We start from the raw sequence: 24,755 nt of genomic DNA on the forward strand, positions 1-24,755 counted from the left end.
GAGGCGGGATTATGCGAAGGGATCATTAGTAAAAGTGCGCGATAACGTCAACCACAGTAGCAGAGAAACACGTCGACGCGGGGAAAACTCCGCGGCGAACCGAATATTTTCTGGCCTTATTTGTGCCGTTTAATGGCGAGTGAAGAAGAGATAGTGCCTGACGCGAAAACGAGTTAACTCGCCCGCATCATCGCCCGAAAGTTTGCCGCGGTTCGAAAGCGTTTTCCGTACCGTAGCGTTTATCGCGTGGCGTATATTTTATATGTACTCTACATCATTGTTATACGTGTACGTATGTACTGCGGAAAAATTTGTTCCTCGCAATTTTATCTCTCGTCGTTCGTCAAGTTCAAAGAAAACACAGAAGAGAGAGAGAGAGAGAGAGGGTGTACAATTTGGCGAGCTTTCCGAGGATTCCGGCTGCAAATAATCAGTCGACTGCGAATCGCCGTATTTACGCGCGCGCGCGCGGTGCCCGACCTTACTTTAACGTGTCTTAACCGCTGAAGAATTGAAATAAACGGCAACTCCGGCGTGCTTTATTGAGATTGCGCTGGAGGGTATGCCGTCGCCCCGTTTGGCGTTGCTTTCGCCGAGGCGTCTCCTGGGATATGATTTGTTCTTTAACGCACCGTCGAGATATCATCGCGCCGCGCCGTTCCTCTTTCCATTATCTCAGAGTAAAAGCAATTAACTTACTAATTTTCTTTTAGATAAAACTGAACTCTTGAATTAAATAAATATGTACATTTGTATCAATGATTTACGTATAAGACGTCGTGAAATTTATTCGACCATTGTACTTTTTGTATTTCTCGAAATGATGCGAATAATAGAAAATAATTTTGCAAACTAAAAGTACCAACATTTTCAACGGTATTACAATATTCCTGATATAAATCAGGTATTTATGAGATTGTGAATAGCTCATCAAATATTTCCTCAAGGGATTAAGAGCGCGAAATTGTATTGCCATAGTAATTCCCTTACTCCATTTGAGGGGACGTAAGTAATTCTCCGAAGTTAATTAAAAATTATAACAGAGACGTGGCGCGGCTTACTCTCGCGGCTCGATGGGCTTTATCGCGATTGAAATGTCGAAATTGCCGCTTTGCACGCAATTAATCGAGTTTTCCCTCGAACGTACCCCGCCCATGCGATAAACGCGTTAATTACTTGAAACATACGGCCGCGATTCGATAAAACTATTACCAAGTCGGGTTCCGTTTCAATTGGGGCGTTACGTGCCGCTGGGATCGAAATGCATCCGCTTTAAGTGAATATTTTGCGATACACTGGACCGCACTTTTCATTTGTTGCGTCGACTTCGTAGCTAATGTATAGCTGGCGATATTGATTTAATTCGGTTTACTCATGCAGATCTATCAAAGCAAACACGTCCATTATTCATACTTTGGCGAAATATTTTTGTAGACTCTTCAATATTAAAATTAATTTTAAATTTTAAATTTTCTTTCCGGATGTATGTGCTCTTTACCAGAGTGACCGGCGCCATGTTATCATTTGCGCTCCCAGCTATTCTTTGATAAATTCCGCGAACATCTGTGGTTACCACAGAGAGGGCTTTTTACATTTTACGATACAATTTACTTATGGACTTTCCAAACATTTGAAATTTTTTTTACTCAGTGAGCTCACGTAACGTTATATATACCTTACTAAATGTTAAATGGTAATTAAGGAATTAAATTTTATGTGGAAATATATTATGGAATAAAAATTTAACGGGAGAATTCTTTTTAATAATTTAAATAATAATAATTAATTTAATATTTTCTTGCATATTGTATATCTAAACATATATCTATATACTTAGCCCGTTCCACACTCTCTTTGTATATCTAAATATATATCTATAATTTTCAAAAATATATACGCCAGAGCAATACAAGTTTTAATTATGCCGGATAATCTGCCTAGTGCTGATCGGTTCGTTGCCATTTTACATTGCATCTGGTGGTGCAATGATAACATTCATTTCGTGCTATATTCTTAGTACCACCGTCTTGTTTAAAGAACGCAGTTGAAATAGGGCGATGCAGGGCAAAAGGAGCAGTAAGGAATAAAGGAGAGATAGAGAGAAAGGAAGGGAGGGAAAGAGAGAAAAAAATGATAGGCCCGAGAAGGGCGAACTAGGGTAGGGCATGAAAGGTGGAGGGATGAACAACGGGAAGAAGAAAAAGCCGCCTTCATTAGGAGAGACTAGACTACGAGGGCTCTGCGCCGTGTTCAAATGAGATCCGCAGTCGGCAGTAATGGCATACGTCGTGATTTTTGAGGTCTCGTCCTTTTCGCAGCGACGACGACCAATGTCGCGGCAGCGCTGATCCGTTTTTTGTTCGTTCGTTCTTTTATATCCTATTCTTTCCTCGCGCCGCCCCCGATGGCCTCGCGACATCCGCCCGCTATCGGCAATTGTCGTGAATTCGCGAGTAAACGAAGGGTTGCGATTGGATCAATCGTGAGGTAATTTCTATCAATTTCTCCGACATGATGACTCGATAAAAGATAAAGGTAGATAAAAAAAAGAGCTTTTATTTCTTTTTTAGAACATATTCCTAATTAAAGGTAAAGAAAGATATTACGTCGATTCTGGAAATATTAAGAAATCAAATAGTTGCGAATTTTCGCGTGGTGAAAGATAAATAGATAGAGATTGACTTGTACCTACTGTGTTTGCTATCAGTTATGTTTGAGTTAAGCATAGAATGTACAAAAACATGAAATGAAATTTTTACAAAAGGAATTATGAGTACGAAGAAGGTAATACATGTGCATGTGTGTAGCATAAAAACCGCTCTAAATTTTTTTTCTTTCTGTGAACGAATACATATTATTTTCTTCGCGTTTTGCCCGCTACTTTCGATGATTTCCACTTATGACCCGGCGCAAATTTACGTTATGTGCTTCTGTGACGAACGAATGAACCGACGTGAAGGAAATCCTCCGCAAAAGCTAAGACGCGACCAACCATACACTAATATCTTTTGATCCCTTTGACACCGTCCAAACGAAATGAAACGCCTCCGTTTTATTAAATTCGGGAAGAAATTCTCGCGTAGGATAGAACCACAATAATGGATCGATCTCTGAAATTCACTTAATTTTCTATTATATTGGTATCACGTTTATTTAGTCAGAAACAAATATGTTAATAAATTAACGTAGCATATATATTATATCGCTTAAATATATAGATACTATGTGAATTTTAGAAAATTGAAATAAATAATATTGAAGATTATAAACAAGGGCGTAATACGATGATTATAGAAATTACTAATAAAAATTATTAGTAATTACTTTTTACCTGTTTAATATTACATTTTTTTTTTATTATAACTTTTTACTTTACTTTTATCTTTAAGTTACAGCATTTTGAAACTACATTAGCGCGAAAATTATTCATTCTTCATTTGATTCATATTCTCCTCTACAATGTTCTTCGGTGAAAAGAGAAGTGTTAAAAATCGGCATTATCACCATTTTCATTGTGACAGAATTCCAGTGATCTGTCGAAAAGGGAAAGAAAAGATAAAAAGGTAGGGAAATAGTCTCTCCGTTAATTTCATGAACGTTACTCGGCAGAAACGTGCATTCGTCGGTGCGCAACGCGATGCGGATTTTCGTGGATATTTTCGAGGGTACTCGACGATTCGTTTTATGTGTCCTACGTTTCACGGAGCAGAGTCACTAATTAGTGTTACATTCCCGTGCGGAAGGTCAGCCTGTTAGCAATTTTCTCGCCCCGTCGCAAACTGTATAACGAAACATACATGTTACCTACGAATGCGTCATTACATATACATTATGCAGATTTCGCGTTCGCCTATTTGTGCAGTTACAGACTTTTTATTAAAAAAAGATTTACGAAATAAAGAAGCATTACCAAGGATTCATTCCGCGAGATTGAGTTTTAAAATCGAAGCTTTGCTTCAAAATCTTATAATACCTTCTTATATACCCACCCAACTTTTTTTTTACGCGGTGGATACGTTCCACATAAGAAGAAATCGCGTTATATTTGGAAAAATCTCATTATTTCGAGACACCGTGTAAAAAAATGTTATTTGATTCTTTTTTTATGTAGCTTTTTCACTCGGTATGCATCTACCGTGTAAAAAAGTGCTTATATTTAGGTCAACTATATATAAAAGAAAAACCTTGTAATAATATGTATACGAAAAAATAGATTATGTTTTACTTCTTCAGAATCTGTGCTGACAACATATGGGAACTTCAAATGAAAAGATACATAGATATATGTAATTTGTAATTAACCAAATAAAACTTTATATTATCACATTATGACTTATTCGTCTATATAGTCTAACTAGAATATTACTCGCTTTTTTTAACAGGATAATATGGGGGGGACATGAATGGGTTGATTGAAAAATTTTTATTAATTTATTATTAGGAATTACAATTAAGATCTGCATATATACACTGAGAGGTTACAAGAATTTTTCGAAAATTTCTTTCTCGTAAGATTAAGCGTGGAGAGGTTGAAAGATTCTGAAACTAATTACTTCAGCGAAAACAATTTCTTTGACTGAAACTTTGAAAAGATTTGAAAAAAAATCTTGCCTTGATAAAATTCGGAATTTAATTCTACCCGAGAATATATATTCCTACCAATCTCTTTTAATTCGCCTATTTTCCATTCATGCCAGGTACTCGAACAGCTTGAAATTCAAATCGTGCCCAAGTATATTCTCATCGACAATGTAAAATCCCTCCTTTACTAATCCGATCGTCAATTCTGCCTGTTTGCATCGCAAAGAATACTGATTCACTCTCGTTAATCCGTAAAATATATTTAATATATGCCCTGCTTTTCAACTTAAAAAAGAATAACTGTTAATATTTTGATGCTTTCAATAAAAAATATTACTTTTAATGCATCTGTTTAGTGCATTAAAAAAATTAAAATATAAAAAAGTAGAAAACATTTTATATATTAAAAATATTTTAAAATAATTTTTATTCCTACAAATAATATTTATTCCCTTCGTAAAACCTAAAAAAATATTATTTCCGTATTCTGTTACACATTATTCGTTTTAAAATTAAGGACACATTGAAAGCAAGAGAAAGTTGCAGGACAAATAATAAAAATTTATTTTAAGTATATATAATCTTTATAGACACATAAAAATAGAAAGGTAACAATAGAATTCAACTTTCACCCGTTTTAATTTCTCGAGAAAGTAGACACGCCTATTTGTTATCTCGAGACAATACCGAGTACCGAGAACATTACTAACGGAATCGTGTCTTCGGGAGATCGCGGGAAGCACTCCGTCGCTAACGAGAGGAGAGGAAGATAGGAAACAAAACGGGTAGGAAACATCAGTAATCCGCGGTAACACCTTGGATTACCCAGTTGAATGTGGAAACGGCATTGTTTCTTGCCTAGCTAATAAGTTGGTTCCCACCGGTCTTACCTCGATCCCGACGAAACTTTAGCCGCGGGCTATATTTCTTTCCGAGTTTGTAGAATATGCGGCGCAAATTGATCCGCGCGCGAACAAAAATTCCTGCAATCGCGTCGCGGCGCAAAATTCACCGAGTATTTCTGAAAATCTTTCAAGCGATTTGCCGCGTGCATTTTTTTAAATTACTTACAATTATCTTTGGCTCAACGTAAATAAAATTTTATTTTAAATTGAAAGATTTACTTATATACATCCCTGATAATATTTCCTTGGTAAAAAAGTGTAAGCGGCTTTGCGACGAATCCGACTTAAACCTGAAATGTTGAACTAAAGTTTGCCACTAAGTCGACCAACTTGGGATATCGGTTGACCATAATAGCGCCGGAATAAGCAGCGAGACGCCGCATTAGATTCTGTACACTTCAGACAAGCTGCGTCCTAAACCAACATCTTGACAACACCGTTGCCATTACCAAAAGCCCTTTGACTATAGCATAGCTAAGACGTCGATTGATTTTGCTCATGTCGCACAACTTGTTGAATATTATACTGATCTGATATGATATTATTTTTATCGAATACTTTAGTGTATCGAGTTTTATATTACAGTATTTATATTAAAGTCGCATTTTTTTTCAATTAATAGTACGCTCAGCTCAATTGAATTTTTAAAGGATGATCTAATTTTATAGGTCAACATTCAATTTATATAACTCGGATCACGGTATTTCAGTTTATTGATACGCTCCCGATATTTGTATCGAATTAAAATACCGTTTTCACGCCAGCATATTTCGTTCTTGTTTAATATAATCCGATTTGTTTATCTTAGCTAAAGTTTTGAACACAATGTGATTTATTGAAAATAATTCGTGTTATTTGATTGAAATTTCGAGTGCGATACAATATTTTCTGGTACGATTCGATTATTTAGTTCATCCCGAACGCGTCTTCTATATTTTATTTGATCGGTTTCACATTGTGACAAGTTCAATAAGCGACGACTATTTTTAATTTAATGCGACTTATAATTTTAAATGAACGGTAGAATTTTTAGTCGTGTTTATTTCACTTGTATCACATTTGTATCTTTTGTCTCGAAAATTTGGGAGGAAAAGTAGATCAGGATAATTCGATTACATATTCTCACACACACGCGACTTGGAATTTCAACACACAGCTATGCCTCGCGTCAAAGTGGATAACCGTGGATAATTCGATGCGAAATGCCGAGTCATAATCATCATTTTCCAGCGCGTCCACTTTCGACCGCCGCATTGCGTGGGTTTAACGATAACCTGCGGTTTCGTGTTTACACCTTCACTCCAGTATTAAGGGCTCTAACGTTACAACATAATTTCGCACTCACGACGAGAGATCGTATCCAACGAGATAAATATCCCTCTACATCTCACTCCAATTTCTCAACATTGCACTCCTTTTTATTTATGTCACAGTTTTCTTAGAAAAATTTATTTCAGATGCTATGTTGTATGTTTTTTTTTTAATACGACCCAATTGTTACACATTTAACTGTTACTCGAATTGTACACAATAAACCACTGTGACATAAACGTCCATTGCAGGACCGTTCTGAGGAAGTTATCGGACGTACGTAATTGGCAGACAGCGGCGCTTAACGAATGCTATTTATGAAATATCATCCTTATCATTGTGTTGTCATTGCGATGAAACGATAGTAGACGATGTGATAACATTTCATAAGAAGAGACACGTTCTATGCGGTCGCTTCGAACTTCTATGACAATGAAGATCATATCGTCGCGCACGACAACGATACTTGAGAGTGTGAAATGTACAATATCGAGACACATATTGGACGTCCATTATCTGGTGTATCACAAAGATGATATTGAAAATTTTATCAGAAATCTAAAAACGGCCAACCTCGTTTTTGACTAAAATTAAAAATTGTATAAAGTGCAATTAGTATAAAAGTATATTACTAAGGACTATTAATTAATTTGAAGAATTAACATTAATATTTTATTAAGGATTATTCTATAAAATATAACCGATCATTCTTGGAAACGTTCAATAAATATCTTACAATGTTCTAATATGCGACGATTCTTCTTAAATATATAAATAATATAGTGTCTATTTAATTATCGACCTATTTAATGATACGCGTATTTTGATTCTGCTCTCTTGATATATATTAATCGATATCTCATTGATGTTTTACTTAATTTAGTCTATATTAATAGATATTACGATTGTTATTACATGGTGCTTCTGTGAGACATCTTGCTCTCATTACTCATCGAACACTTTTCGACGCCGCGTTAACTAGAAATTGCCGAAGCAGCCCCGAAGTCCTGCAGCGGATATCGAGCGACAGTTATTCAATACGAAATTCAGTTTGCGTAACTGGATTCCAACGTCATCATCAACCGACTAAAAGTCGATTCACTCGTCGATGGCAGGAAGATCGAGGCGGAGAGACGCTTGACCAGTATCGATGTGGCGAAAACGCATCCTTCCGGTAGCTCCTCGTTTTGAAAGTTACTCGCCGCGCCGTAAGAGAGGCAGAGCCGAGAGTAGGAAAAAGAGGACGGAAGGAAGAAGCGGAGCGGCGCGATGAGTTGATTTACTGCCGTGTAAACCGTCCTTAATCTCGGCGAGGATTTACGGCTGTCGGACCAAAATTGGCGTCCGACTGAGACTCACAGAAAGCGTTTTCTCTCGAAGAGCGAAAGTTCGCTGCGACGCACCGGAAACCCCATCGTGGATGCATGTCAGGTCCTTCGACCTCAATCAATTTTTTTTTCACCTTGAGAAGGAACTCCCGCGTGATCTACTTTGAAAGCGCGGATTCTCATTCAGCTTGGAACATAGGACAATAAAGGAAACGGATTCAATACTATGCGCTTACGACACGAGTAAAATTTCAATTTAGAGTTTCGCTTGTAATCTACTTATTGAATTTCTCCATACAAGTCCATTAAGGCTGCATGCCGTTCTTGAAAATATGTCAGTATGACTGGAAATAGTTCCCCTTTTTTCAGTAACTAATTACCTTTTTCATTCACTTGGCAATCTATCATTTAAATTGTTCAAACATGAAGTAAAAACATGTTAAAGTATGACTTCTTAATACAATGTAGTTTCCTTTATCGTGTCGCCAAAACTTGTAGGGAAACTTATTTTAAATTATTCTCGCTTCAAGAAATATACAAGTCTACAAAGAGAAAAAAGAAATAATTTGGGAAAGTTTTACATTTGTGACTTCATCGCTCGCGTTTTATAATTTCTGCGATCTGTCTTCGTAACAGGATCTAAACTGCTCCACGGTAGAAATAATCTGCGAGCCACATCTGCGAGAAATATTTTTCGTTCATCATAAAAGCTATGGTGAAATTACACGCGACCGCCCTCTCGGACTCTTTTCAAGGTATATACCGGCCGACACAGAAATTTTTCATTCCTTTATTGTGCATTTCGGATTCTTATCCGACTTTCCGATCGTCACGCATACGAACGATAAATCAAATTGAAAGTGCGCACGATGTTGCGAACGAGCGTGTTTGTTCACGCGACGCTTTTTCACTGGACGCTTCACGCCAGCGCGGCGGCGCCGGCGCGGCGGCGCGGCGCCATAACCAGGGCCTAACTATATCCCATTTTGTGTGAATTACAACTTTTGTCCGATCGATAAACCGCCTAATCGGATTTACCGTATAATTGCAAATATTTGCTACCGCCGGTCAAAATATATTGTGCCTAACTGTGTAATTGCACACTCGCGGGTGCATCGTTATATTGATTTCCACGACTAATGGTGATACACGTTGCTGCTCATTAATGACTAATTAGTGAGTGTACAACGCGGTGCAGCAGAACTCGTAGAACATAATTAACTTTGCTCTTAGAATACAGCGAAATTTATGTAAAATCAGGCGTATTTGAATTTACTCTGACCGTAAAGTCACGGCACGAACGCGACTACGTCATCGAACACTAAACAAGTTTGGAATAATTAACTCTCCGTCTGTATAGGTTTTCTTTTTGCACCCTCGGAGCGTATACGTGGGTCTGTCACATTCGACGCTATTCTTCCTTACTTTAAAGTATTTAAAAAAATCTGAAAATATTCACAAAACGTCTGTCTACATTGTATGTACACAGTTGAAGATTTATAGTCATTTTGATAAACATCGTTTATTCAATATTTTCTGGCAGGGGCTTGCAAGTTTTACAGTTACGAGCAGATGTCATTTTGGCTCGGACGTCGTAGACCCACGTATACAGACGGAGGGTCAAGGGAAAAAAATGAATCATACTTTATCGCTCGTTGTACGATATTACTATACCAATCAGATTCAAAACGTTATTCGATCGTTTTTGAGCTATGGGATTCTGATGAACGTATCCAATAACGCGGAAACAAGCTTGCAAGCAATATAGTGCTTTTGTCCGACCGGTAGCGGCCACAACGAATATCAAGTTAACTCTCGGTCGAGCTCGGTGGCTTCCGAAAAATGCTATCGACAAGAGATGTGGAACATCATAAAATTGACGTACTATGCGCCCCAAATACGATATGCACCGCAACACACGGTTCGCTTCTTCCAAAAGTCAATCGATCAGTTAAACGTTTAACGACCGCTCTTGTAATGCCACGCGCGAAAGAAAATTTCCGATGTTTCATTTTACACAAATTAATCGCGTAACACACTGTCCGCGTTTTTGTTTTTTATTTACAATTTTACATGCACAACGCGAAAAATATTGCGAAACAGATTTCGAGTATTTTTAGGGTGTTTTCGTCGATCATCAACCGGTCAATGACCCAACATTGCCCAGCGTTATCGCGTTATCAATCTGCGATTGATAATAGTAGATCAGACGTCAACTTATCGTATTATGTTATCAATCGCAGCCTGATCGGATAAAATCTTGCATTTTAATTTCCAATATTTCAACCTGATTGCGACGAAAATCGAGTTTTGCTCCCTCCGATCCGCGCGAGCGACTCCGAGTATAACGTATCACGGCCGAGCATGTTTCGCGACGCCCGTCGAGCAAAATTAGCAGCGTTAGGGAATCGCGGTATCCTAATACGAGAAGTGCCGGCCGGGATTACTTCCTCTCGCTGCATCGTGAAACCGCCACCGCAATCTAACCGCAGTGGACCGCGTCGTTCTAAGGGTGCACCAGCGAGACACTATAAAGATCACTAATCTTACTATAGAAAGTAGCGTGAAAAATGCGCCACACGCGCCAACAACTTCAAAGCAGGTAAAATAAAAAAGATACTAGATAAGGTAGCGAATATTAGCTGATTATATTTTAGTAAATGTAGATTGAAGCAAAGACGCAATGGCAAATATTAGTAACCAATATTCGCAGTTTACAAAATATGTAGTAAGATCCAAAAATTCGTCACCCAAGAATGTAAGACAGCTCTTTATTGGAGCAGTAAATCCACGTACTAAAATCGATAATCGATTTAAATTTTTTATGCTAATAAGCATCCTTATTAAATCATTGAGTTTGATAAAAGTATACAAAATTCACGCAATATTATTATTAAACTATCAAAATCCAGTCCGGATCATGGCATTGTCTCTCTAATTAATCATTTTATTTTACTACGTATAACGAATACTGAATCTATCCGAACGCGAAAGTTGTGCGTCAACATAGAATAACAAACGAACAATAAAGACGAGTCCGTAGACTCATTCGTTGGCACAGTACACGTAGTTTAGCACGCGCGTTCTCCTCTTTTCCGGCGATTCCCTTCCTTCTCACTACCCTTCTTCTGTGTTCCGAGCCCACATCTCCTTCGCACTTCCCTTCCGCAAGCGGAAGAGGACGCGCGGGGGTGGCGGGGAAGGAGGGATGCAAGCGAGTCAAGAAAATTGGAAATCGCTGCGCGAAATTGCGCTGGCAGGTTGCATGCCGGGTAGTCAAGATTATCTTCGCCGCGTTATCACTGCACGGTGCAAGAGAGAAAGAGAGAGAGAGAGAGAGAGAGAGAGAGAGAGAGAGAGAAGACGGCGGAAGAGAGCGGGAGAGTCAATAACGGCGAGCGGACATAAAATACCGAGGTGCGGAATGTGCGCGAAACGGATACACGCGCCGTTACGTGTTGTATCATACCATTGCGATGTGGCACGTATGAGGAATGTACGTACACAGAGGAACGGAAAGCTGCTTGTAGGCAAGCCGAGAACCCCCGGCGCGTATCTTCTTCGAACAAATATCGAATTCACCGAACGGATCGTAAATATAAAAACAACGTTGGCGCACGGGGTGGATCGGTATTTTTATGTATAACTGTGATTATATTATAACTAGAAATTTATATAGTGTCTATACGTGAATCGTAGTTATATCGGAATCGCGAGAAGAGAGAGAAGCCGAGATAAAACCGGTGCTTTTAACACCCGTCCGCACATCAATTTCATAGTGCGCACCGATGCGTAGGGCGACGCGACGTCCACAAATCACCGCATCTGTTGCTGCGGCTTTCGGGGGGGATGCGTGTTCCTCGATGCACAGGGGGACTGTGTGGCGGTGGGCGAGCGGTCGTATTCTCCGAGCAAATCCGGGTATACGGGCAAATTAGATCGTGACGTCGGCTATGTAACAAATTGATGAGCGGAAAATCAAATGGGATTTATGGTCTTGCGATCGCCTGGCAGGTCGACATGGCGCGCCACATTTGCAATCGCACGGAACCGTGGCGCAGAAAGCATGTAGGAATTTTCATGTAATTTCAGCATCAACGCGAATTTCAGCGGGTCAGGGAGAACAAAAAAGTATAACGAATGGGATAGGTACGTCAGTGAATTAGCAACTAATTGAGTTTAATAATATTTCCTCTTGATAAAAAACTAATTATCGGAATTATTCAATAATTAGTTTTTTATCGAGAGAAAATATCACCACCACAAACCGTAAGAGGAAAATGAGTAAATAATATCAAATATTATTCGATCGTGCATTTATATTTTTTACACGTGAAAGATTTTAATTCCAAGGTTGTAAATTTTGTATTAAAATTAGGTAGAAAATGTGTTATTTACAGTTAATAAGATAAAACAGAATTTTATAAAATTAATCAAATGTAATAAATCGTATTAAATTATACAATATAGTCAATATATACGCACGATAAAATTTAAATTATATCGCACAATAAATAAGTATTTCGGATAACGGAAATGAAAGCGCAGTGCCTGTATATCGGAATCCAAAAAAAACCTAGTAAAAACAATGCCAATGCCAAGTAACACCGCTTTTTTGAAAGTGCTTTTAGCACATTTAAAGTTCATATCGTGGCTATAAACTCGTGCAACAATTCTAACGAACCCATTGAATCCATGACCATATATGAATCGAAATATCGGCGCGCGTACACCGAAAATGCATCTGACTGCACCTGCGGAAAAATATATCTCTGTATACGAATAAAAAAATCCGCATTTGTGTCGCATAACGATAATAAACACCTGAAAAATCAGGAGGAATCGGTTCAACAGTTTCATTACTTGAATAACAGAACGCAAGAAGATCGCTTTCTCCAGAAGTTCAAAAGTTTACACAAAATAAATTTAATCAGTCTGATATTTTGTATTGTATATATAAAATAGACAATATATTCCCGTTTGATTTTTATCGGAAAACAGATGCGGATTATTTGTATAAAATTTATAATCACTGTTACTCCGCTTATCTTCAAACAGTTGCATCTAGAAGCTGCAGTTGGACTTGCTTCATCTCATAGCTTCCGCAATTCGTTCATCCGATCGCATTTGACACGAATCTGTCAAAATCGCTAGATTTCGAGTTACTTGTCTCTCGAAGCTGCTCCGGCGATCGACCAGCCAGCCTGGTCGACGGGTTGAAATATGATAGTCGTTGCCCGCGCCACGCCCAGTTTATCATATTTCTTGAAGTGCATTATCATAATAGCATCGTGCATGGGATCGGTCGGTCGCCTCGTCGTTTCGCCAATGACATGCCACGTCCCAAACTGGCGCGCGCGGAGATCGATGCGACCAGCGCGCGTTGCGTCGCTTTGCCATCGCGGCCGCGACGCCTCGCCTCTCCGGCAGGAAACTTGAAAGCAAACGTCTATATTTAACCCTTATGACGAGAGCTCTTTAAGGGCGGGAGAGCACGGACTTTTTGTCGGGGCGAGTTCGTATATACGTGCGAATTTATGAGATATACTTAAGTATAAAATAAAAATGCACATTATCTCAATAACGCGCATCATCAGGCTCAAATGGCAGCGATAATGATCGTGACATTTGAATGGCGATTGTGCTCTGTCGTGTGTAGCAGACAGAAGTATTATAGTTATTAAAAATTTGTTTTTCTTCCATTCGAACGGTGAAGTGTATAAAATGAAATAAATCTACATAGCGGGAATTTAATTTACTTGGGAAAATGATAAAAATAGGTATAATATTTTCTATGCGAAAAGATATCAAGAGATATGAAAGAGAGAGATTTTCGATACGCAGAGAAGAATGACTTGGTTATTTATTTGCCTATTGTCTGCCGAGTTAACGTCAAACTGGTCAAAACGATTATAAATTTAAATATAATCTTTTCGTATAATTACAGAATATCGTTTGCCCTCTTTTTGTAAAGTACAGGGAGTTATCTGAAACAGTTATCTTGCATATTATGTAAAGTATATGGTATGAATACTAAGATCATGCTATACAGCTTAGACTACAATATTATGTCACATAAAACTTCAACAATACTGCGACAAATATGCGCATACTAATAGTATCAATATTTAATCTCGCATAATTAGAGCGTGCTGAATGTTGCGTAAAACTTATTTATCGTTTCCGTTACATTAGCCAGTATTCATAGTCAGATTGTATATTTAAGATCGTCTTAAGTCTGGGAAAAGACAGTCTTAAGACTCCATCCACCCAATGAAATGTCCGTATTAGCATCTTAAGACATTACTTAAGATGGTCTTGAAATAAGATCCGACTGAGTATGAATACCGACTCTGAATAAACACTCTTACGAAGTCGTAGAAAATACATTTATTGATATAAAAACTTAATTGAAAACTATTTACAAAAACTTTCACGCGCGACAATTAATATCCGGATCGGCATGTAATGATAGGGAATGCATATCTTTTATTTAAAATAAGGTATTGTTTAATTTGCCAATGATAATGCGTTTTACTCGAATTAAAAATAAATAAGACAAATTTGAATATGAAAATTTCTAATCGTTGCATTAATCTTTACATGCATTCTGTTCTTATATGCATATGTACATTCATACATACACAATTCATACGACTTTATGCATATATACTTCTTAATTTTTAATATTATAAAATATTAAAAATTAAAAAGTACACATGCATAAAGTCGTATGAATTATTATTATTATTAGAATATATTCAATTGTGTTTTATGTATTTGTATCATACACTTTTTTCTCCCTCTGTTTTTTGAATTTAATATAATATATTTTATATGTATTATTGAATATTATTTGAATACAAATTAAACCTTCCTGGAAAAATTCTTTTTCATTTTATTTTATAATACATCAATTAACAAAACAAGAAGCATATAATTATATCGGAGTCATCGTGCAATATAAGGATTAAATATACCAGCCTGTCGGGTGAGTTTACAGTGACGAAAGAGTGGATAGGGAAAGGAAAAAGGCTACATCCCTTTCCGATGCAGAGCGCGTTAGTATAAGAAAGATACACAAGGGCGATAGAGGTATTGCGCAGGTGGGGATTTAATCAACTTTTCTTTTTATCTCCGTAAATCTTCGTAGACGCGGCATCTTCGCTCACGCGAATCACCTTCTCGATTTTTCATGGAGACGCTGGCAAACGCGTGTTCTTTAAAACTTGCTGCTTAAAATATTTTCTCTTCTCTTTCTTTTTATTATTTCGATTTTTTCTAGGAACTTATATAACCTACGATTATTGTGCAGGAAATTCGATTCTAATTAAATATTTTACAATAATATTGATATTAAATGGAGGAATATACACGCGTGTAGTAATATTGAACATAAATATCAAAACTCATTGAATAATATTGATCAATGTCAAAATTAATTATGTAGTTTTCTTCGACTAATTTTAATTTTAAGTAAAGCGTAAAAAAGTTTAATTTAAAGCTTAATATTCAGTACATTTAATAAAAATAATTTTTATTATTCTGTAATAAGGGAAACTCGATAATCACAATCTTTTAGATTTACGTTAAAAATAATTATATAAACATATTACAGTTATGAATCTAAAATAATTTTTAAAGATTCTTGTATTATATATTTATATTTTAACACAACTTTGAATATAGACTAACGTAATTGATTCGTGATTTATCAAGCCCATTATTAAACTCAAATATTTTTCTGTTTTCAGCAAAATCGAGTACATTCATAGACATCGATCCGAAAAAAGAGACGGCCGTGCGAGTAGGCGAGAGTTTGCAGATTCTCTGCAGCGCCCCACAACCACTTCGCGTTTGTCGCGTAGAAATTCCCGGCGAGGGTAGCATTGTGCTAAATGCGAACGAACCGTCGGAAGACGGCATCGAGTATTACGGCAATGGACTAAATAATGGCCAGTGCGGCGTCCGTATCGCTAAGGTGAAGGAAATTCACGATGGCATCTTCAAATGCTCTTTGACGGTCACCAAAGCCCGGCAAGAGTCGACTGCTTCTCTCAAGATCATTGTTGCGAGTAAGTTCACTTTCTTTCTTAATTCGACGAGATTCTAGCTCGACGAAATCGTCAGATATAGACCTGATATATCAAAATTGTAGAGAAAATGTACTTTAAAATCATATTTTTACTAAGAAGATATTTATTACGTTCCGAAACTAAGTGCGCTTTAAGAAACTATAAACGTTATTTACAGAGATAATATATTTGTGTTTTTTCTATATATTAAAATATTTATTATTTAAGAAAATTGTTGCTCTTATGTTTTTTTTTTCTTCAAATTACAAGAACAGCAACGTGTAATCATTTTTAATATTTAATCTATAAATTTTGTGATATGTTGTTTAACTTTTACTTTAATTTCATTTTCACTTAATGACATTTTAGTTTCCGATCGCATAAATGCTTTTATATATTACATATAAACTCATAACAATTAAAAACAAGTGTAATGTAAACGGAATTTTATACGAAATAATAAATAAATAGGAGGTAGAATATTTTTGACAAAGAAGTTACGATGAAAAGAGAAACATTAATTAGAGCAAGAGGCAAAAAAAATGCTAACGCTTGTTCCAGTCGCTCTATAGCTGTATTCGAAAAGTAATTAATCTTCCTTAAGGAAATTGCTTACGGAGACTGAAATAAGCGCCCGGAGCAAAATTACCGTTTAAGATGAACTCGATAAAGATAAATGGCGTGATTCATGAATATCTTAGGAGAATCTGTTGTTATTTTAGCGCAGAGAAACATCATGCTGAAAAAAAGTTAAAATTAAGTTACCGTCTCAGATTCCTTCGAATAACAAAATGATAAAATATATAAATGAAATATAGAAAATGCCGTCTGTGTTGTCTTCTAATTCAATCTGATCTGATCGATATGTACAATGGCGCGGCGATCCAAAGAAATTCTCACTTTAATATTTCTCAGGACCGCCCAACAAACCCGATCTTCGTACGAATCGCGGAAGTCTTGGCGGGACCCGATTCAGGAGGGGCGAAAAATTGGAAATCAGCTGCAGCGCCCCGTCTGGACGGCCAGCAGCGAATGTGTCCCTGTTTCTCGGTTAGTATATTTATTATTTAATACTCTAGAGACGCGTGTACTTCTTCCCAACTTCCGGATTTTAACGACGATTTGCAGAAACCAAGAAAATGGTTTCGAAGAATTTAATTTAGATAACATAACCAGCTAAGATATTGAACCATTGAATAATTATGAATAATAGATTAAAGATTGGTCTTTCAAGATTAAACAATGAGAAAATTTAAAAATTTGATAAACAATATTGCACAAATATAAGCAAATATCGTAAGGTCTTTTACGCATCTTTGGGTTAATATATAATGAATTTATTAATTTTTCCTATAAAACATAAGATTGATAAATAATAAATTAACATTCTCTCTATCCATAAGATACAATTAATTATATTAAATATAGAGTATAAAATATAGATAAATGTGTAGACTACAGTATAATAGAGATATAAGATTGTTCTTGTTCTGAATATATTTAGACGACGAACCGATTGGCGAGGACAGGAACACCTTCTATGACACGAACATAGACGACGACTCGTTGGCAGTGCAGAACGCTTCGCGCAGTTTAGAATGGACAGATAACGGTAAAATATTAAGATGCGTAGCCAATCACATCGCCCTCGAAAAGCCCAAGGAGACGGCTGTGCAACTCGAAGTATTCTGTAAGTCTTTATAATACAAAGCAGCAGTCTCTTACTTATAGATATTTGCCCTCTTCGAAGATTCTATTTTATTTTAATCCTTTTTTATTTCATACTACAATTATTTTTCTGCCCTGCATTTTAGAATTTGTAATTTTCTTCAACGTTAATTTTTAATAGAATCCGTGTGTGTCTTTATATTTAATAATGGAATAACAATTTATACTCGAATTAATTTATATATTGAGAAATTAGTTATTTGAATTAAACGTTGGACGTTTTTCGTAAAAAAAAAAAACTATCTTTCTTCTTAGATCCACCTCAGGCACATGCGACCTTTGAACGCTTCGGATACGTGATTGGTAGACAGGGAATCATCAATATTACCATTTATGCGAATCCTAGGCCGCGGTTCACATGGCGAGTGAACGATGAAAAAATTGATGAAGGTCGTCCCGACGAGAGTAATCGATTGGAAACTTCAACCGCCGTCGATTTGGTAAGTTTTTTCGTCTTTAAATAAAATGTCATTGATCAAATTATTTCACCTTTTCCTTTATATATAATATATGTCTACAGAATTAATTTTTCAAATATTTATAGTTATATATAGACTGGCCGATAAAATCTCACAGTCCAGGGATAAAAATATCCTTCTTTTGCATTATTTTCTGCTCTTTAATATTAACATCTTTTATCTGATTTACAAGAACCAATTTCAGACAAAGAAGAAAAAAGACTTTATTACGTTTGTTCGTAGTCCCGAATTAGAAACATCAAGAAAAGTTGTTTATTATTTTAATTTTCCCCAACCAATTATATTAGACAATTGATTCTTTGTTAAGAAGAAATAATCTGTAAAATTCTCTCCAAAAAATACCACTGCCCTCGATCCACATGTTTCATCGGTTTACTCTATTAATTAAAGCGATCGTCGCCGCGCGCCGCGATGTCTCGTAACGAGGCAGATAGGTGCATTTGGCGACTAAATTCAGCGAAACGTTGAGCGGAACGCATCCGGGGACGTCGGTCGGTGATTCATTTAGATATAGAGATTCGAGCCATTCCCTTCGGTGACAGAGATAAAACGTAGGGAAAAGAAACGCGCGAGCCCAAGAAATAATTGGCGATGAAAGGGAAGAGCAACCGGATTGGCGGAGGCAAATGAAACAGAAATCCAATATTGCGCTGTGCGACTCCGGCGGTAGCGGCGGCGGCGGCAGCGGCGGGCCTCGATTTACCGTTCGCCCAGATGCATTCTCCATGCACCTGTGTGACAAGCGCGCGCGGAGTGCAGCGCCGTAATGAAATTCCATTGAATTCAGACACGGCGGAATCGATCGGACGCCGCGCGATCGCACGGAGGCCCCTCGAGCGTTCGCCGAGGGAGGCGTTTGTTCCTGATCCATTGTTTTGTTAGCAAAAGGCGGTTTATTCATCCCGTAGTTAAGGTTTAAATGGATTTGCCGATCTTGCAACTTGCGCTTTTCAATTAGTTCGGGCCGGGCCGAACGGGCGAATGGAAGTAGAACGACCAACGTTCGTCGCTCCTGGAACACGCCGGCCCCGTTCTTGTCGTTCTGAATCCATTTATTAGGAGAAGAAAAAAGAATAGAGGCCCGAAAAAAGCTTCGTGAAATGTTGCCGAACTTCGAACGTTCCTTGGATACCATTTTTAGAATCAGATCTGTTCTTGAGGAAAGAAATCTCTTACGTTACAAAGATTCAAATGGTCAAAATATTTCAACTTTCTCTCTCCCTCCCTCTTTATTTAATTTTTTTCCCTCGGTCCAACACTTATGTAAAATCGGGAAAATTTTATCGTCGGACGCCAGCTGCTCCCTTCGCGGCGGAAGGTTGCGAAAAGCTGGCTTGCGAACTTTCGGACAAATATAGGCGAGCGCGCGATTTGGAGCGCGCGAGAGGAGAATCGAAGCGTTAATCGAGCGGCACGCGCGCGCGGCAAAAGCCGGCCGAGTGCATTCAATGACACGGGCTATTCCGAGGGAGAGAGAGAGAGAGAGAGAGAGAGAGAGAGAGAGAGAGAGAGAGAGAGAGAGAGAGAGAGGGAGGGGGGGAAGAGAGATCTCAATGGCGTCCGATGATTTCGTCGGGAACTCGCGATTCGGGCTCAAACTTTCGGTGCGAACGGAAGCACACTTGCGCGAATGTAACGCTCTAGACAACGGCAGCGTGTGCCAGAACCAATAAAAGCCGCCGCCGCGCCACCGCTGCCGCCAGCAACCGGCTCCGCGCTATTCGGCAACCCGGCTCCGGATCGCGTATGAATGGCTTTCAAATAGGTTTGTGCGGGGCCCTCGCAAGTCTGCAAGCAACTTGCTGCGGATTACTGAACGGCACAAGCCGACCGAGCGAGCGCCGCGACGTGCCGCACCATCGACGAATACGAATCAGCTTCCACTCTGAAAACGCAATTACTAACGGCGAGCCGGACGAGAGGCGAGAGCACGGAAAGGCTCGGTATACCGCTCTTTCGTTTCTATAATAGCGCCCCGAGAACAACGCTCGACGCGATATCGAGATCCGCCAAATGGATTTTTCCTCGATTAGAAAACTGCCGGGACAAAGCGAAAAAGTTTAATAAAAATTGATAGAATTTCCAAAAAACAAATGCGGAATATTTCTATTGTCGCGGAAAGTGACTGAAATAAAAAATGCGACAGAAAATAAAAAGAACGAAGCTTTACAGCTTATGACGTTAAATTCATTTAACTTGAAAAGAATGAAGCTTATAGCTTATAGCGTTCGACTACAAAATTGTAGTAATAAGAGTCTTTTTGAAATTAGATAACCTTGATTAAAAATGGCGAATTTATTTATTCATCTTTCTTTGTTTCTCCTCGCAACGAGCGCTATAATTATCAATATACCCCTTTTTTTAATATATGGATTAGAGAGATTGCGCAAAAACTCGTAGATTAATGGCGAAAGCTCCCGAATAATTTATAGTGGACGACGTGCCTTCGCGCGCGAGCGCGGCGACACTTTAAAGGGCTTAATTAAAGGATGTAATTAATGAGCGATGGAGCGCTCAAAATTAAGAGCACGCCGGAACCGGATCGGATTGATGTACGTCCGTTAACACAAAGCAACGTTTTACAGGGGAAAGGAGCATGGAGCGTAATTCTGACGATCGACAGCGTTCAGAAATCCGATACGGAAAAGGAGTACACGTTGGAGGCGACCAACAGCGAGGGATCGTCTGAATATCGTATCGTTTTGTCGACATCCTCAGAACCGGCGGGTAAGTTATTCGACAAATCCGATTTACGTAAGTTCTCTTCTATTGAAGACGTCACACACCGTGCACCTATATAGTAAATACAGATCTTGTACATATCGAAAATAATTGGAGCACCACGAATACCGTGATAATTGGCGGCACAAGAATGTGTGACGTTTCTAACAATTTGATTAATCAATTCAAGGGAATACAATTTTAGCTTTTATAATATATCTTGACTCAACCAGAGATTTCGTGAATACGGATACAATCGCTTTTCTATAAAAAATTTAGTAGAAATTTTCATCTGTCCTCATCTTAACAATTAAATTATTAACTGAATATATTTAAAGTGAAATTTATTTATTAATTAAATTGAAAGATCTAACTCTGTTATTTATTTACATAGTCACACATATTTTAAATAGAACTCGTTAAGTACCTCTTAATTGATTTTATCTGGATTATTTTGAAATTCGATTTTATTTGAAATAATAATTACGGGATATTTTTCGAATGTATGCCTTGCTCAAATTGAATTATATTCTCAAGTTTCGATATATGGTAGCAAGCGGACGATAAGTAACACGCGAGCAATCAATGGACCACCACACGCTTTGTTCACACATTTTTTTTCTTTCATTGCCTGAATCAACCGGCGTTCACACTTGGCTGCCCACTGATCACCCACTACATCACGATCATAATCATGTCACCGCGATCTCGCACGTAAAATCGTGGCTATCGATCGTCGTAATCGCCACAAGATGATCGCCCACCGATCATAACACACACACACACACACACACACACACACACACACACACACACATATGTACATACACACGCGCGTCTTTTGAAAATACGTTCCCATTTATGTTTATGTGCGTGTCTAACCATATCGATCCTTCACCGCATGCTCACGCAGGACCGCTCAGTAGCCTCTATGGTAAGCTCTCCGAACACATGCACGCACTAGGTAATGTCATTTTTTCAAATTACTATACGTAAGTAGTCTGTGTAGTCACGTAAACGCGCGGCGTTCCGTGCACGGGCGGTTCGACTCCGTAAAGAATATAGGGGGGGATGATCACGCCGGGAAATTAATAACCGCTATTTGGCTAAGGGCGTAATGTACGTCGATCACGAGAGAGAACACGTTGACATTGATCGAGCGACGAGTAATTTACCAATTTCCAACGGCGCACGACCGCGAAACAGTCTTGATTTCGTCAACGTGGGTCGGATCGGATCGCACGAAACGCTGTGTAATGAAATATGCGTTCATGTTGCACTATATAATTGTTATTTACTTCGGCACAAGTTGTAAAAGATGTTTTACAACTTGCAATCTTTAATAATAGATTGTCAATCGGGTTTAATTTAAAGTATTTTTCTTAGCAAAACTATCGAAGATGATTCACTTTTTTTATAATTACGCGAAAAAATAAAATTTACTTTGAAATCAATTAGAAAATACGATTTTGTTTACGGGATTCTTTAAAAATTATTGATTCTGATATTTTGGATAATCAAATATTAAGAAAAAGATATATATGAGTAATTAAAATTGCGGAAAGATTTACCAATCTTTATCAATATTTAATAAATATTTATTTTATAAGTATCAAAAAATATATATACATATATCAGTACCTTGGAACTAGAATATTGAAAACTTTAAAAATATAAAATAAAAAGGTCATAAATTTTCATTTATGTTAAATCGCAGAAAAATATTTTATAGCAATTGCAAATAAAGTAAGTAAGATTAAAAATTACACAAAAAAATATTCTAAAAGAATCCTATAAATAATTTATAGAATGTTATTTAGCACTTACGTATAGCTCGCTTTGTTTCTGACAACATTCCGTCATTGCGGCCAAAAATTATTCGTTGCTGATGTCTTTACGCTTTAAGATGTCGATCTTAAATGTTTCATACGCGACATTCTCATCTCTTTTTACTTTTTTACTTATGTATCAGAATTATTCTATTAATTGTTTTCCGATCCAAGGCATTGATATGACATCAGAGATACACAAAGAACTACGAGATAACGTGGCATCTTTTCTCTACGATTTGCAGGCGTTGATTTGGACGCTGGATCCATCATCGGTATCGTCGTGGGCGTTCTGGTGCTCGTACTCATTATTTTCCTCGTAATCTTTGCACGCGCGACCGGCCGCTGGTGCTTTGCAGGTGAGTCGATTTAGAGATGTAGATACTCGGTAAAAGAGGCTCTCTCTCTCTTTAAATTATATATGCTACGTATTATATATATATATATATATATGTCAGCCTCACTATTTTTCTTTCGTGCTCCCTAACGATTTGGTTGCGCGGGTACGGTCGAGAGCGCAAACACAGTAGAGCCGAAAGTACCGTAAAATTTGAATAAGAGACGTTTGCGCAGAACGAGTAACTTCTTGGAATAAACGCGAGCTCATTAAAGTTATTGGGATTGTATACAGCCAATTATACGAAAGATGAGTTGGGAAAGACGAGTAGCAAAGCTGAAAAGAGGTGAATCTTTTTGATAGTAAATAGCTTGCTCCGTTTTCACTTTTTTTTATATATATCTTCCACTTTCTGACTCTTGAATAAATTTATAAAGATAATAATAGAAATAGGTCAAATATATTTAATAAAAAATAATACTAAACAAAAAATTCATACGTTGCACCGAATAAGTATGTCAAAATTTAATTGTAATAAAATCACCAGATGCGACAGGTAGAAATAAAAAGTTACCGTAGTTTACTGTTTTTATTCACGACTACAGCTTTAGTGTTACCCTTAATCTTAAATTATTTGACAAATGTGACAAACGTGCAATAAAAGCTCTTCGTTTGTCTCACGGACGTAATTCACGAGGAAAATGTCTTTACACGTATGATATCCATTAGTGGGTATAGTATAAATAACAAGGATAAAATTCATCTATCCGAAGATGTTTGAGGAACATATAATATATTGGAAACAGAAGGAAATAAAATAATGCTCGACGTAAAGTTTGAAATGCGATGCAACGACTTATATAGATATGTCACTTTCTTGTTGTGATTGTTGTTGTCGCTGTTGCTGTTACTTTATTACCACATAGTTCATTACTATTGTTTCCGTTAACGTTGGCGTTACGATCGCGTGGATCGCAAATGTCTGCAGTATGCGATTAGCCTAAACGCGAGGTAATTATCACAGCGGTAGCACAGTATGCGCGTGCAGTAGAAACGTACGTATACTGGGTTTAATTAGTACGCTCCGAAGCAACTGTAATGCTCTGTTTACCCCCCGCCCCACCCCCGTGTACCTTAATATATATTATATATAAGTAACATATATATATTATTACATATGTATAAGTATTACTTTTATATCTGAACGTGTACAAATGTCTTATGTGTTGTGCCGCTACGCCGATATAGGACAGCATGCGAGTCGGGCCAAGTAAAGAATACGGAGATACGCCAACGATTACCTTGCGATTCCGTACTCTAGGCATGACACTGTCCAGGGGTAAGTCACCTCAGGCAGGGCGAAACAACCTTCTCCCCCCCCCCCCGCTCCACCCCACCCCACCCCCACTCTCAATTCTCTGAAACAATGCTCGTTCTCGTTCATCATCGACCCGTCCGCTC

General features: G+C 37.8%; 1 protein-coding gene across 3 annotated transcripts in view; it reads left to right on the plus strand.

The window, feature by feature from the left end:
- Fas3 (fasciclin 3) overlaps positions 1-24,755 on the plus strand; it is a 301,441-nt gene that overhangs the window by 258,628 nt on the left and 18,058 nt on the right. For all 3 annotated transcript variants that reach the window (XM_071777145.1, XM_071777142.1, XM_071777143.1), the window contains exons 2-7: positions 15,880-16,200; positions 17,116-17,250; positions 17,705-17,890; positions 18,184-18,368; positions 20,993-21,134; positions 23,203-23,316. In XM_071777145.1, the coding sequence (XP_071633246.1) occupies positions 15,880-16,200; positions 17,116-17,250; positions 17,705-17,890; positions 18,184-18,368; positions 20,993-21,134; positions 23,203-23,316 (1,083 nt within the window). The remainder of the gene's footprint in view (positions 1-15,879; positions 16,201-17,115; positions 17,251-17,704; positions 17,891-18,183; positions 18,369-20,992; positions 21,135-23,202; positions 23,317-24,755) is intronic.

Source organism: Temnothorax longispinosus, chromosome 4 (assembly GCF_030848805.1).
Source record: "Temnothorax longispinosus isolate EJ_2023e chromosome 4, Tlon_JGU_v1, whole genome shotgun sequence".
In the NCBI taxonomy this organism is placed as follows: Eukaryota; Metazoa; Arthropoda; class Insecta; order Hymenoptera; family Formicidae; genus Temnothorax; species Temnothorax longispinosus.